The sequence below is a fragment of the Scyliorhinus torazame genome, chromosome 10 (genome assembly GCF_047496885.1).
Source record: "Scyliorhinus torazame isolate Kashiwa2021f chromosome 10, sScyTor2.1, whole genome shotgun sequence".
Lineage (NCBI taxonomy): Eukaryota > Metazoa > Chordata > Chondrichthyes > Carcharhiniformes > Scyliorhinidae > Scyliorhinus > Scyliorhinus torazame.
This window is the reverse complement of record NC_092716.1, coordinates 43133228-43146895: the sequence shown is the minus strand read 5'-3', so window position 1 is coordinate 43146895 and position 13668 is coordinate 43133228. Positions and strand designations below refer to the sequence as shown.

Genomic DNA, 13668 nt, shown 5'->3' with positions numbered 1-13668 from the left:
TCCTCGACCAACTACACGAAGGCCATCTGGGGGTCAAGAAGTGCAGACGGAGGGCCCGAGAGGCGGTATACTGGCCGGACATCAGTGATGACATTGCCAACATGGTGCTCAACTGCCCCACCTGCCAAAGGTTTCAGATGGCACAACCTCCTGAGACGCTTCAGCCCCATGAGCTGGTGACGTCCCCTGGGCAAAGGTGGGTGTGGACCTTTTCCATGCGCTCGGCAGGGACTACGTAATCATCATAGATTATTTTTTGAACTATCCGGAGGTCATACGCCTGCATGATTTGACATCGCCCGCAGTCATAAGGGCCTGCAAAGACACCTTCGCTCGCCACGGCATCCCGATTACTGTCATGTCGGACAATGGGCCCTGTTTTGCCAGCCAGGAATGGTCTTTGTTTGCTGCTTAGTATGGCTTCACACACGTGACGTCCAGCCCCCTGCATCCCCAGTCCAATGGAAGGGCGGAGAAGGGCGTTCACATCGTCAAGCGGCTCCTCTGCAAGGCAGCTGCTGCCGGATTGGATTTCTGCTTAGCCCTGCTGGCCTATCGCTCGGCCCCACTAGCCACTGGTCTCTCACCAGCACAGCTGCTGATGGGTCGTGCCTTCAGGACCACTGTGCCATCCATTCTGGTCCCCACAACCAACTATGCTCCGGTACTGCACAGGATGCGACGCAGCGTGTTCGGCAGAAGGTGGCACATGACACTCGGGCAACTGATCTTCCCGCCCTGGCGCCTGGGGACGACGTCCGCATCCACCTACCAGAGGGTGGCTGGTCGGCACCTGCCGAAGTTCTCCGACGCGTGGCCCCCCTGCTTGTTCCTGGTTCGCATGCCTGATAGCTCCATTCGCAGGCGCAATCGCCGGGCTCTTCGACTACTTCCACGCTCGCTACGGGAACTCACACCGGTGCCACGCCCTCCTGTTGTTCTGGATGTCAACTTCGTAGAGCTTCCTGCCACCATGCCCATCCCGTTGTCGCCCGTGGCCAGGCCCATTCCTCAGCCGGTGGGTCCCGACCCACCCTTGAGGCGGTCAACCCGAATTTGTCACCCACCTACTAGGCTGGACTTATGAACCTGTTTGGACATTGAACTCACTGACGTTTTATACCACTGTGTTAATATGTTTCTCTTTGTTCTTGTCGTTACAGTAGTTTGTTTTGCCGTTTAATATTTCCACGTGTTTTGTTTATGGTACAACCTTGTTGCCATGTTGCACCTGACATCGTTCCATGTATATACTTTAGCTTCATGTATATGCTGTACATATTGCGCACACACACACACATTCAGCTGCACTCAGTACATATCTCTATTTATCACCACATAGGCACATGTTCTTGTAAAAAAAGGGGGATATCATGATATTCAGGTAAACATCATGGTACATACATACATACTGACGGACAGATTAACGGACCAATCAACACACACAACACCACAGCCAATCACAGACAAGAGCATACACACTATAAAACGGGGAACACAACACTTCCTGGGCATTCCAGCAGGAGACAGCTCAGGGCACAGAGCTCACAGCAAGCGACTCAGACATTCACCATGTGCTGAGTGCTTCTCCTAGTTAGTGGTAGGGTTAGGTCCACAGATACAAGGGTAATGAACGAACCACAGTAACCAGTTAACCAATGTATATATAGTTAGTAATAAAACTGAGTTGTACCATTTGCCACCGTGTTGGTTCATCTATGTAGCAGAGCACCCAACACGACAGGGCTGATACAGGTGAAGGTGATATATAAAGCACACCTCACAAGGGCGATGATGAGCCGCCTCTTTAAGGGGGTAGAAGATGTGTGTGAACGTCGCAGGGGGGCCCCGCAAACCCAATTTAATATGTTTTGGTCCTGTACAAAGCTGGAGGATTACTAGAAGGAGGTTTTCAGGTAATCCCTAAAGTGCTGCACGTGAAACTGGACCCGGGCCCTCGGGTGGCCATATTCGGGATGTCTGATCAGCTGGGGTTGGAAACGGGCGCGGAGGCAAATGTTGTAGTCTTCGCCTCGTTGATTGCCCGAAGGCGGATCCTGTTGGGATGGAGAGCAACTGTTTCAAGGTTTTTAGCAGTGTCTTTCCTATTACCCACCCTGTGTTGTACAATAAGTCAAGTTCTTAAGTGATCAATCTTTATGTGATCTAATTAGTGACTGTTGCCAGGCTTCCTGCTTCAGCACAGTAGCACAGTGGTTAGCACAGTTGCTTCACAGCGCCAAGATCCCAGGTTCAATTCCCGGCTTGGGTCACTGTCTGTGCGGAGTCTGCACGTTCTCCCCGTGTCTGCGTGGGTTTCTTCCGGGTGCTCCGGTTTCCTCCCACAGTCCAAAGATGTGCAGGTTAGGTGGATTAGCCATGCTAAATTGCCCTTAGTGTCCAAAACAGGTTAGGTGGGATTATTGGGTTACGGGGATAGGGTGGAGGTGTGGGAATTAAGTGAGGTGCTCTTTCCAAGAGCCAGTGCAGACTCGATGGGCCAAATGGCTTCCTTCTGCATTGTAAATTCTATGTTCTATGTGCAGAGCTCATAGTTCAACCTGATCCTCGTCACAATCCATTGTTTGGAGAAACTACTGGATAATGATCAAGTGCAGAAACCCGGGCTTATTTTCTTCTCCATTGCCCAAAAGACGAAACTTCTGTCCATTTTAATACTATATGTTTATTTGCACACACACAATAACACAATTACCACACATACAAGAAAGGAAATGATATTTTTTTCATTACTCAATACATTTATGTTTTCGCAAAGATTGACATCTTTTTACGCGAGTACATTTTGACAAACTACTGATATTCTGATAAAACAGACTGAGGTTAACATCAACAAAGAGAAGGGCTGAGTTAATTGAATTCTTGTGTCACAAACTGGAAAAGGAACAGATTGTGTTCATTGGTTTAAGAATGCAAAATGCAGTGTTACACAAGTTACGTTTCTTCTTCAATGAGTGATGTTTGCAAAGAATTTTGCTCAAGTGGAAAAATGCTATGAATTCAATAATGGGCGGTGCAGAATAAATAGCTGGAATCCACATGAATGTTGTATCAGATAATTACACAAACAGAAGTTAAAAGGCCCACTGGGGGTCACTTTAAGTCACTATCAGAAATGCATGGGATTGGGTGGAATGGCATTTATATATCCCATCAAATGCTATTCTCTCCATTGTATCTAAATCAACATTGCGCCTGATATTGTCAGTTACCTGACAGGAGGGTTCGGTGGAAATTGCCCTTACTGTCTCTGTGTCCATGCAGTTTACTACTGCTACTACATTCAAGCTAGGAACATTAGGAACAAGAATAGGAACAAGAACACCTTTCAGCTCTTGGTCTGTAGCCCTGTAGGGAACAACACCTCAAGCACAAATCTGGTGTTCTTGATTAATAAAGGGATTTCTTGATTAATAAGGCTATCAGGGGTTATTGGGAGAAGGCATGAGAATAGGGATGAGGAACATATCAGCAATGCTCTATTGGCGGAGCAGACTCACTGGGCCGAATGGCTTAATTCTGCTCTTGTATCTTATGGTCTTATGGACCATTCAGCTCTTCAAACCTGCCTAGCTATTCAATTAAATCATTGTTGATCTGCACTCCAGATCTCTGCCCGTATCTAACAAAAATTCATCTATCCCACTCTTAAACTCCAATGATCTAGTATGCACAGCCTTGGGGGGCTGCGGGGGAGGCAAAGAGAATTCAACCACCTTGTGTGAAAGAAAGACTTCCTAATTGGCCCTGCTCTAATTTTAAGATTATGCTGCCTTCTTTTTCATTCACTACTGGAGAGGGTTGCTTCTCAATCTATCCTGGGAAAATCCTTTCAAATTTGAAAGACCTGGGGCGGGATTCTCCCCTACCCGGCGGGGCGGGGGGTTCCGGCGTAATGGAGTGGCGGGAACCACTCCGTTGTCGGGCCGCACCTTTAGGGGCCAAGCCCTCACCTTGAGGGGCTAGGCCCGCGCCGGTGTGGTTCCCGCTCCCTCGGCTGGCGGGAAAGGTTTCGCCAGGCGATGCATAGGCGGGAGCGTCAGCGGCCGCTCATGGCATCCCCGCGCATACGCAGGGGAGGGGGTCTCTTCTGCCTCCTCCATAGTGAAAACCATGGCGAAAGCGGAAGAAAAAGAGTGCCCCCATGGCACAGGTCCGCCCGTGGATCGGTGGGCCCCAATCGCGGGCCAGGCCACCGTGGGGGCATCCCCCAGGGCCAGATCACCCCGGGCCCCCCCCAGGACCCCGGAGCCTGCCCGCGCCGCCTTGTCCCGCCGTTCAAAAGGAGGTTTAATCCACGCTGGCGGGCGAGGGTTGACAGCGGCGGGACTTCGGCCCATCGTGGGCCGAAGAATCACCGGGGGTGGGCCCACCGACCAGCACGATTCCCGCCGACCGGCACAGCGCGATTCCCGCCCCCGCCGAATCTCTGGTGGCGGAGAATTCGGGACACGGTGGGGGCGGGATTCACGCCAGCCCCCGGCAATTCTCTGTCCCGGTGGGGGGTCGGAGAATCCCACCCCTTGATCAGACCATCCTTCAGGATAAAGGGAATACAAAGCCGCTTATGTAACCTGTCCTCAAAGTTTAAGCCCCAATATCATTGGGTGAATCTATGCAACACCCTCTCCAAGGCCAGTATATCCTTCCTGGACTGCAGTACCCAAAACTGAATGCAGTATTGCAGGTGGGGTTTAACTAACATTCCATACAAATGAAGCATAACTTCTTCCTTATTTTCTCTAAACTGGGCATGGGCGGGGTGGGGGTGGCGGGGGGGGGGGGGGGGGGGAACAACAACATTCTATCGGCCTTTTGAATCCATCAATAATTTCTATCTCAAGTTGCTACAATCTAAACAGTGTAACAAAATAAAACATTGCACAGCCCACTGGTCTTCGAATTTTACTCAAATCTAAACACTTATTATGGTGATATTTCATTATACAGGAACGAAAATTGAGCCTGTAATCCATGTTAGTGCTGGTTAGGATACTCAGGATCCCCGATAGGTACTGTACGAGAAGGGAGTCAGGAGAAGAGCAATGTGGTACTTCTGACTTGCATCCAAGATGTTGAAAACAACCTGCGAGAACACAATAAGACGGGATCAGCTGTAGATTCCTGCCAGGAAAATTCCTTGCTTTTAGCAAACTACGAGTAATTTTGACTTTGTGCAATAATGTAAAATGGAAATGTAAGTATAAGGAGAGATGTAAAATGGGCTGGTGATTCACCGCCACCCGTTTTAATATACGTTATCACACAAAGTCAAATTATCCCAATAAAATCGTTTAAATATATACCTCAAAACAAGACACTTAATAAGAAACATCAATTACCAAAGGTCATTCCAAAGTTACGAGAAGGGTATTTGCTGAAAGTAGCAGTGCAAATTAAATACTTGTATCCCCATTACAAGGTACTCCTGATGGTTCTGTTAGTCACACAATAGAATCTTATCACGTTGGGACTTCTGGTGAGGACGTTGGTCTGAGCAATCGAATGTCAGGTGGCTCTCTTCACGCCGATCCGTAAAACAATCATTTTTCAGCAAAAACTTACCAAAAAACCCAACGATTCGCTCCCCAAATGTCAACAGGACGGGGAAAGAAAGAGAGAGGAAAATGGTGGGAGGGAACTGGATGGCATCCCTCTCCGAGGCGCTGAAGGAGCACTGGCAGGAGATTAAAATGGACAAACAGGGCGCAGTGAAAGACACGGTGGCTGAAACTCTGTGTGCAGATACAGCTGCCCTGAGCAGGGCCGAAAAGAAACTGGAGGCCCAAGAAGCCACCATCAAGGACCTAGAAAAAGGGGCAGCACTGGTGGGACTGCCGTTCAAACAAGCACGACACAAATTCCGCTACCTGTGGATTCAAATAGCCCATGACTGGATGGGGATCCACAAATGGAACCTGACCAGTCTGACAGAGGAAGTTAAAAAGGACCTGCAGAGGTGGAACATACTCCACTCTCCCTGGTGGGGAGAGTGCAGATGATCAAAATGAACGTGCTGCCCAGGTACCTCTTCCTACTAAGATCCATCCCGATCTATATCCCCAATGCTTTTTGTAACTCATTGGACAAATTAATCATGGCGTTTATATGCGGGGGGCGGGGTGGGGGAGAATACTAGGATCCCAAAGAAGGTCCCGCAGAAAACCAAATCCAGGAGAGGGCTAGCCCTTGAGGTTCATAAGGGCTCGAGGGCTTGAGGTTCATAAGGAGGAGGTGTTAGCAATTCTGGAAAGTGTGAAAATAGATAAGTCCCCTGGGCCGGATGGGATTTATCCTAGGATTCTCTGGGAAGCTAGGGAGTAGATTGCTGAGCCTTTGGCTTTGATCTTTAAGTCATCTTTGTCTCCAGGAATAGTGCCAGAAGATTGGAGGATAGCAAATGTTGTCCCCTTGTTCAAGAAGGGGTGTAGAGACAACCCCGGTAACTATAGACCAGTGAGCCTTACTTCTATTGTGGGCAAAATCTTGGAAAGGTTTATAAGAGATAGGATGTATAATCATCTGGAAAGGAATAATTTGATTAGAGATAGTCAACACGGTTTTGTGAAGGGTAGGTCGTGCCTCACAAACCTTATTGAGTTCTTTGAGAAGGTGACCAAACAAGTGAATGAGGGTAAAGCAGTTGATGTTGTGTATATGGATTTCAGTAAAGTGTTTGATAAGGTTCCCCACGGTAGGCTACTGCAGAAAATACGGAGGCATGGGATTCAGGGTGATTTAGCAGTTTGGATCAGAAATTGGCCAGCTGGAAAAAGACAAAGGGTGGTGGTTGATGAGAAATGTTCTGACTGGAGTCCAGTTACTAGTGGTGTACCACAAGGATCTGTTTTGGGTCCACTGCTGTTTCTCATTTTTATAAATGACCTGGAGTAGAGCGTAGAAGGATGGGTGAGTAAATTTGCAGATGACACGAAAGTCGGTGGAGTTGTGAACAGTGCGCCAGGATGTTACAAGTTACAGAGGGACATAGATAAGCTGCAGCGCTGGGCTGAGAGGTGGCAAATGGAGTTTAATGCAGAAAAGTGTGAGGTGACTCATTTTGGAAGGAATAACAGGAAGACAGAATACTGGGTAAATGGTAGGATTCTTGGCAGTGTGGATGAGCAGAGAGATCTTGGTGTCCATGTACATAGATCCCTGAAAGTTGCCACCCAGGTTGAGAGGGTTGTTAAGAAGGCGTACGGTGTGTTAGCTTTTATTGGTAGAGGGATTGAGTTTCGGAGCCATGAGGTTATGTTGCAGCTGTAAAAAACTCTGGTGCGGCCGCATTTGGAGTATTGCGTGCAATACTGGTCGCCGCATTATAGGAAGGATGTGGAAGCATTGGAAAGGGTGCAGAGGAGATTTACCAGAATGTTGGCTGGTATGGAGGGAAGATCTTATGAGGAAAGGCTGAGGGATTAGAGGCTGTTTTCATTAGAGAGAAGGTTAAGAGGTGACTTAATTGAGGCATACAAGATGATCAGAGGATTGGATAGGGTGGACAATGAGAGCCTTTTTCCTCGGATGGTGATGTCTAGCACGAGGGGACATAGCTTTACATTGAGGGGAGATAGATATAGGACAGATGTCAGAGGTAGGTTCTTTACTCAGAGTGTAGTAAGGGCGTGGAATGCCCTGCCTGCAACAGTAGTGGACTCGGCAACACTAAGGGCATTCAAATGGTCATTGGATAGACATATGGACGATAAGGGAATAGTGTAGATGGGCTTTAGAGTGGTTTCACAGGTCGGCGCAACATTGAGGACCAATGGGTCTGTACTGCGCTGTCATGTTCTATGTTCAAGAAACACTCCTGCAGCCCAGTGGTTGTAGCTACCCTCCAGACCTGGAATCAATTACGGCAGCATTTCGGACTGACTGAAATGTCCGCCAAAGCCCCGATCTGCAATGGTCATAGGTTCATGCCTGCACTCTCCGACGCCACCTTTAAAAGGTGGAGACAGGACGGGGGGGGGGGCATTGACAGTCAGAGGGCTATACACCAACAGCGGAGTCACAACACTGTAAGAACTGACAGAGAATTCCAGCTAGAAAAGGGCAACAAACTCAGGTGCCTGCAGCTGAAAAACTTTCAAAGGAAGGAGACAAGGACATACCCGCGACCACCACGACAGACACTACTAAAGGAACACTGGACGTAGACATTCTAGGCAGAGGGAACTATAGTGACATGTATGAAAGACTGATAGAGAGGGCCGACACTGAACTGGACATGGCGAGGAGGAAATGGGAGGAAGATTTGGGGTTCGAAATAGGTTGGGACTCTGGAGCGAAGCACTGCACAGTGTCCACTCCACCACTACGTGCGCAAAGCTCAACCTAACGCAACTAAAAGTGGTACATAGAGCCCACTTAACAAGATCACGAATGAGTAGGTTCTTCCCGGAAGTGGAAGACAGATGTGAATGGTGCCAAGGAGGTCCGGCCAACCACGCCCACATGTTCTGGTCTTGCCCCAGACTTGCTGGGTACTGGACAGCCTTCTTCGAGGCAATGTCCAAAGTGGTTGGGATGAGGGTGGAGCCATGCCCGAAAGTTGCGGTCTTCAGGTTATCAGACCAGCCAGATCTCTTCAAGGGGAGGAGGGCAGATGCCCTTGCCTTAGCCTCCCTGATCGCCCGCTGCGGAATCCTGCTCGGCTGGCGGTCAGCAGCACCACCCAAAGCTGCAGACTGGCTCTCCAAGCTATTGGAATTTCTCCAAATGGAGAAAATCAAATTTGCCATCCGTGGGTTAGATGGCTTACTCAAAACATGGGAACCATTCACCCAACTGTTCGGGGACCTGTTTGTGGCCAACACATAAATAAATAAGTAGCCAGAAGCCAAGAATAAATAGCCAGGACAAGATAGAAGAGAGGAAAGTGAGGGAGGATCCCGGGGCGGTGGGGGGGGGGGGGGGGGGGGGGGGAGCAAGATGTGGTTGCTGAAGTGTGGGGTACTCTGAGACACAGACGAACCAACACGGTTGCGAATGGTACAACGCAGTTTTATTTCATTTAACTATTGACATAGTAAACTCTGGTACTCAGCACATGGTGACTGTCTGAGTGGCTGGCAATGAGGTCTGTGCCCTGAGCCGTCTCCTGCTGGACTGTTCAGGAAGTGTCGTGTTCCTTGTTTTGTACTGTGTATGCTCTTGTCTGTGATTGGCTGTCGTCTTGTGTGTGCTAATTGGTCCGTTGATCTGTCCATCATTATGTATGTATGTATGTGCTGTGATGTTCACTTGAATATCATGACAGTAGCCAAACCCAACAGGAAAGAAAGGGAGGTAACAGTGAAGAAGGGGGGGGGGGGGGGGGGAGAACAATAGAGGGGAGCCAGAAGCGGGAAAGATAAGAGAACACAAACAGGGGGAGAGAGCACAGGGGAAGACAACAGCTGCAACAACCACAGCACGGCAAGGGAAAGTAATAAAGAACGGGAAGATGAAACGAACAATTGCCGACGCCGAGGTAACTGCACGGAAAAATGTAAATAGCATTAGGAGCACCACCCAGGTGTCCCCTCCACCCGAGTCTGTTGTTTTGTAAAAAGAAAAAAAAATAGAAGGGGAGGTGGGGGGGAAGAGACCCCCTTTCCTGTTACGCGTTTCCTAGTTCCTTTCTGTTTTGTTTTTCTATGTATAAACCTGTATTTATATCACGTACAAAACCAAATAAAAACATTTTTTTAAAAAGAATCTTATCACGTTAATGATTATTTAATTAACCTTGATTGAAAAAGCAATAGTCATCACCTTCTAATGTAAATGTTATATATTTGAAATAAATTCCACTTTTCCCCTACATTGCATGATTTCTGTTGCACACAGAAAGTTAAAATCTTGGACATAGTTGTTACCTCTATGTATGGGTAGAAACTGGTCATCTTTAACGATTGCCAATATTCATCTGTTGCAAACTTCATCTTGTATATCCCAGGAACAAAGGTTTCTGAAGTAAGCAGGCCTGGGCACCTGCCATCGGAGTTTGTGGCCCTGCAGACAGAGAATTGCAGAGTTTTGAGTTCTTATATTTTGGACCAGGCCAAAAGGGTGACTCCTTGAAATATTATTTTGTCTCAGTTACTTTTCTTCCCTCCCCCCACTTTAAGCAAACATCGCTAAATGGTATTGTATATTTTACACAGTAGCGATTTAAGAGCAAAAATATGGAGCAAACTGTTGTTCCTGTTTGTCAATAGTATTTGCACCGTGGTAATAGTTGCAGTGACAAGAAACCGATTCTTTGATAATGCTTCCTGCTATAAAAAAATATATATTTTTGACAAAACTGCCAACCACTTCAACTTCAACATAGGAAAACATCAAAAAGGTGCTGCACAAAAGGTGTACAAAAAACATGACATGTCAAGCCAGAGGAGATATTACCTGGTGACTGAGGGGGAACTGGGGGGGCGGGAGGGGGGGGGGGCGGGAGGTCACCTAGCAGGTGTTGTTGAGCTAGAAGGGGGTGACATTGGCAAGCCAGAGGAGGTTATATGGATGGGCAAGGCAATGAAGTGAGGAAAGCATAATGAGAATCAAATTTAAAGGAATTGGGTACCTAACTACAAAATCCTTCAGTGAGAACGGGGTGAGGAGGCTTTAATTTTCACAGTGACTTCATTGCAGTGTTCATGTAAGCGTACTTGTGAGAATAATAAAGATTATTGTAGATTATTATTATTATAAACAAAGCTAGGATGTTTATGGAGAAGAGGCTGAGAGCGGCCACTAACTTGGGACCAGTTGAATCTGGAAGCGACAAAGGCATAGATTAGAGTTTCAGCAGCAGATAGGCTATTTGGCTCAAAGTGGAAGTAATTAGTCTTCTTGATAGACAGGCTATGGATTGGAAGCTCCGTCTGCAGTCCAAAACTGTGGCATGTTGAGGTGGCAAACATTTATTCAAACTGAGGCTGTGGTTGGGGACGAACATAGATGATCAATGTCCAGAAATATTTGCGTGCAAGCCAGGATTGATGAGCTGACAGTCTGAATTAAATTCAGAATGCGTAAGTTTACAGGCCTATGCAAATTAGCATAATTGCCAGGTAAATTATCGGTTTTGTGAATTAGTTTGATGACTCATTTTTTTTAAAGAAGTTAGAATCTCACTGCTGCTGCCATTATTGTCATACTTTGGGCTCTCAGCTTTTGATCGTGGATCCTGTACAACAGGCAACATTCCCAGAGTAAACCTGCTAGATATGGCAAGGCCACCAAGAAGTTTCAGCCCATCCAACTTGTTTACAATTGAGTTATTGCCTGAGCATCCCAGAGGAAACTCACAGACACAGGGCGAACGTGCAAATTCCACACAGTCATCCAAGGCCGCAATTGGAAGCCAGGTCCCTGGCGCTGTGAGACAGCAGTGCTAACCACTGTGACACCCCTAAAAGGGGAATCCAGCTCACAAAGCCTTTAGAGAAAATGCCCAAACAGTAAAGGAGCACTTTCCCTTTTAGCAAGTGGAATAGTGACTGGTAATTATAGGTCTACCACACCCACCTGGGAAAAGCAGGAACAAATAGTTAGCCCACCAAAACCACATAGATAACTGATTTTATTCTCATGTGCTCCTTTAAGTGAACCTTCCTTTTAACCACTAGTGGTTAAATTTGACTTTACCCTCTTGCAATCTCTCTCCATGCCTTGTCCTCCACTCTGTAAACACTGACAGCGACATGAGCAGCAGGGACACCCTGTGCTGTGTTCAGTATGTGGGTAGTTAGAGGGCTCGGTGTCATCCTGCAGTCTGGAGAGTCACCCTATTAGAGAAGTAGTTCAATTAGTTAACATCTGATTTTTTAAAATTACTTTATCAGAGTTACAAAGCCAGAGCTCAGAGTGTGGACAGGGGCGAACCCCTAATCCAGCTCTTTGCCTGCCCCACAAACCAATTCAAATTGAATCCAATTGATGGTCCCCACAAGAGAGACATACCGGATCCAGGCATCACACCTGACCTCACGCTCATTTTAGCCAAAAGGCCAAGAAGTTCAATTAGTTAACATCTGAGATTCTCCGACCCCCCGCCGGGTCGGAGAATCAGCAGGGGCTGGCGTGAATCCCGCCCCCGCCGTGTCCCGAAGTCTCCGCCACCAGAGATTCGGCGGGCCCACCCCCGCCGATTCTCCGGCCCGCGATGGGCAGAAGTCCCGCTGCTGGGATGCCTGTCCTGCCAGCGTGGACTAAACCAGCTTTTGAACGGCAGGACAAGGCGGTGCGGGCGGGGCGATCTGGCCCCGGGGGGTGCCCCACAGTGGACTGGCCTGCGATCGGGGCCCACCAATCGGCGGGCAGGGCTGCGCCGTGGGGGCACTCTTTTTCTTCCGCCTTCACCATGGTCTTCACTATGGCGGAGGCGGAGGAAACCCCCTCCCCCGTGCACGCGTGGGGATGACGTCAGCAGCCGCTGACGCTCCCACGCATGCGCGGACCCGCGTCGCCCGGCAAAGACCTTTTGGCCCCGGCTAGCCTTGGCGCCAAAGGCCTTTCAAGGTGAGGGCCTGGCCCCTAAAGGTGCGGAGACTTCCGGGGCGGCCCGACGCCGGAGTGGTTCCCGCCACTCCATCACGCCGGGACCCCCCCGCCCCGCCAGGTAGGGGAGAATCCCGCCCGGATTTTATGTATTTATTTTTCAAAAAATATACTTTATTCATAAAATCTATACAAAACATTACAGAACATTTCGAATTGTCTTAACTGTACATTTCCATCAGAGTTACACATTCCCTTGACTTTCTTCCATTCAATTTTGATAACATTACACACATATCGCTCTTTACGTTACAATTCCTTCCTAAACATTTACATTGTCATGTTTCTTTTATACATTGGAGTGTTAATGACCCAGACCGAGGGGGGTTTACACTGTTACCCGCCCCTCGGTGTACATTTGCAGGTAAGACCTTATACAGCGGTCTTTCCCCATTGCGCCTTGGCGGCAGCTGCCCCAAGCTTGAGTGCGTCCCTCAGCACGTAGTCCTGGACCTTGGAATGTGCCAGTCTGCAACACTCGGTCGAGGACAGCTCTTTGCACTGGAAGATCAGCAAGTTTCGGGCAGACCAAAAAGCATCTTTCACCGAGTTGATGACCTTCCAGCAGCAGTTGATGTTTGTCTCGGTGTGTGTCACAGGAAACAGTCCGTAGAGCACAGAGTCCTGTGTCACAGAGCTGCTCGGGATGAACCTTGACAAATACCACTGCATCTCTCTCCAGACCTTCTTTGCAAAGGCACATTCCACGAGGAGGTGGGTGACCGTCTCACTTCCCCCACAGACACTCCGAGGGCAGCGTGCAATGGCGCTGAGCCTTCGGGTGTACATGAAGAATCTGACGGGGAGAGCCCTTCTCACCACCAGCCAAGCTAGGTCTTGGTGCTTGTTTGTAAGTTCTGGTGATGATGCGTTCTGCCAGATGACTCGGACAGTCTGCTCAGGGAACCATCCAACGTCCTCCACAGTCTGCTTTTCCCGGAGGGCCTCGAGGACATTACGTGCTGAATCCCTCCCAGGATACTTCATTAATCAAACTGCATATCATCTTTTACATTTAGAAACTTTACTAAACAGCCGGCTCTTGCATCTTTATGACACTTTATCCTTTGTGTGGTTTTAGACGGAGAAGTAACT

General features: G+C 48.4%; 1 protein-coding gene across 6 annotated transcripts in view; it reads right to left on the bottom strand.

The window, feature by feature from the left end:
* Positions 1-2670: 2670 nt before the first annotated feature.
* The window catches only part of uraha (urate (5-hydroxyiso-) hydrolase a), a 113844-nt gene continuing 102846 nt past the window's right edge, over positions 2671-13668 (bottom strand). For all 6 annotated transcript variants that reach the window (XM_072518026.1, XM_072518030.1, XM_072518028.1 and 3 more), the window contains 3 exons: positions 11662-11801; positions 9891-10026; positions 2671-5107 (listed from right to left, as the gene is read on the bottom strand). In XM_072518026.1, the coding sequence (XP_072374127.1) occupies positions 5018-5107; positions 9891-10026; positions 11662-11801 (366 nt within the window). In that variant the 3' untranslated portion in view covers positions 2671-5017. The remainder of the gene's footprint in view (positions 5108-9890; positions 10027-11661; positions 11802-13668) is intronic.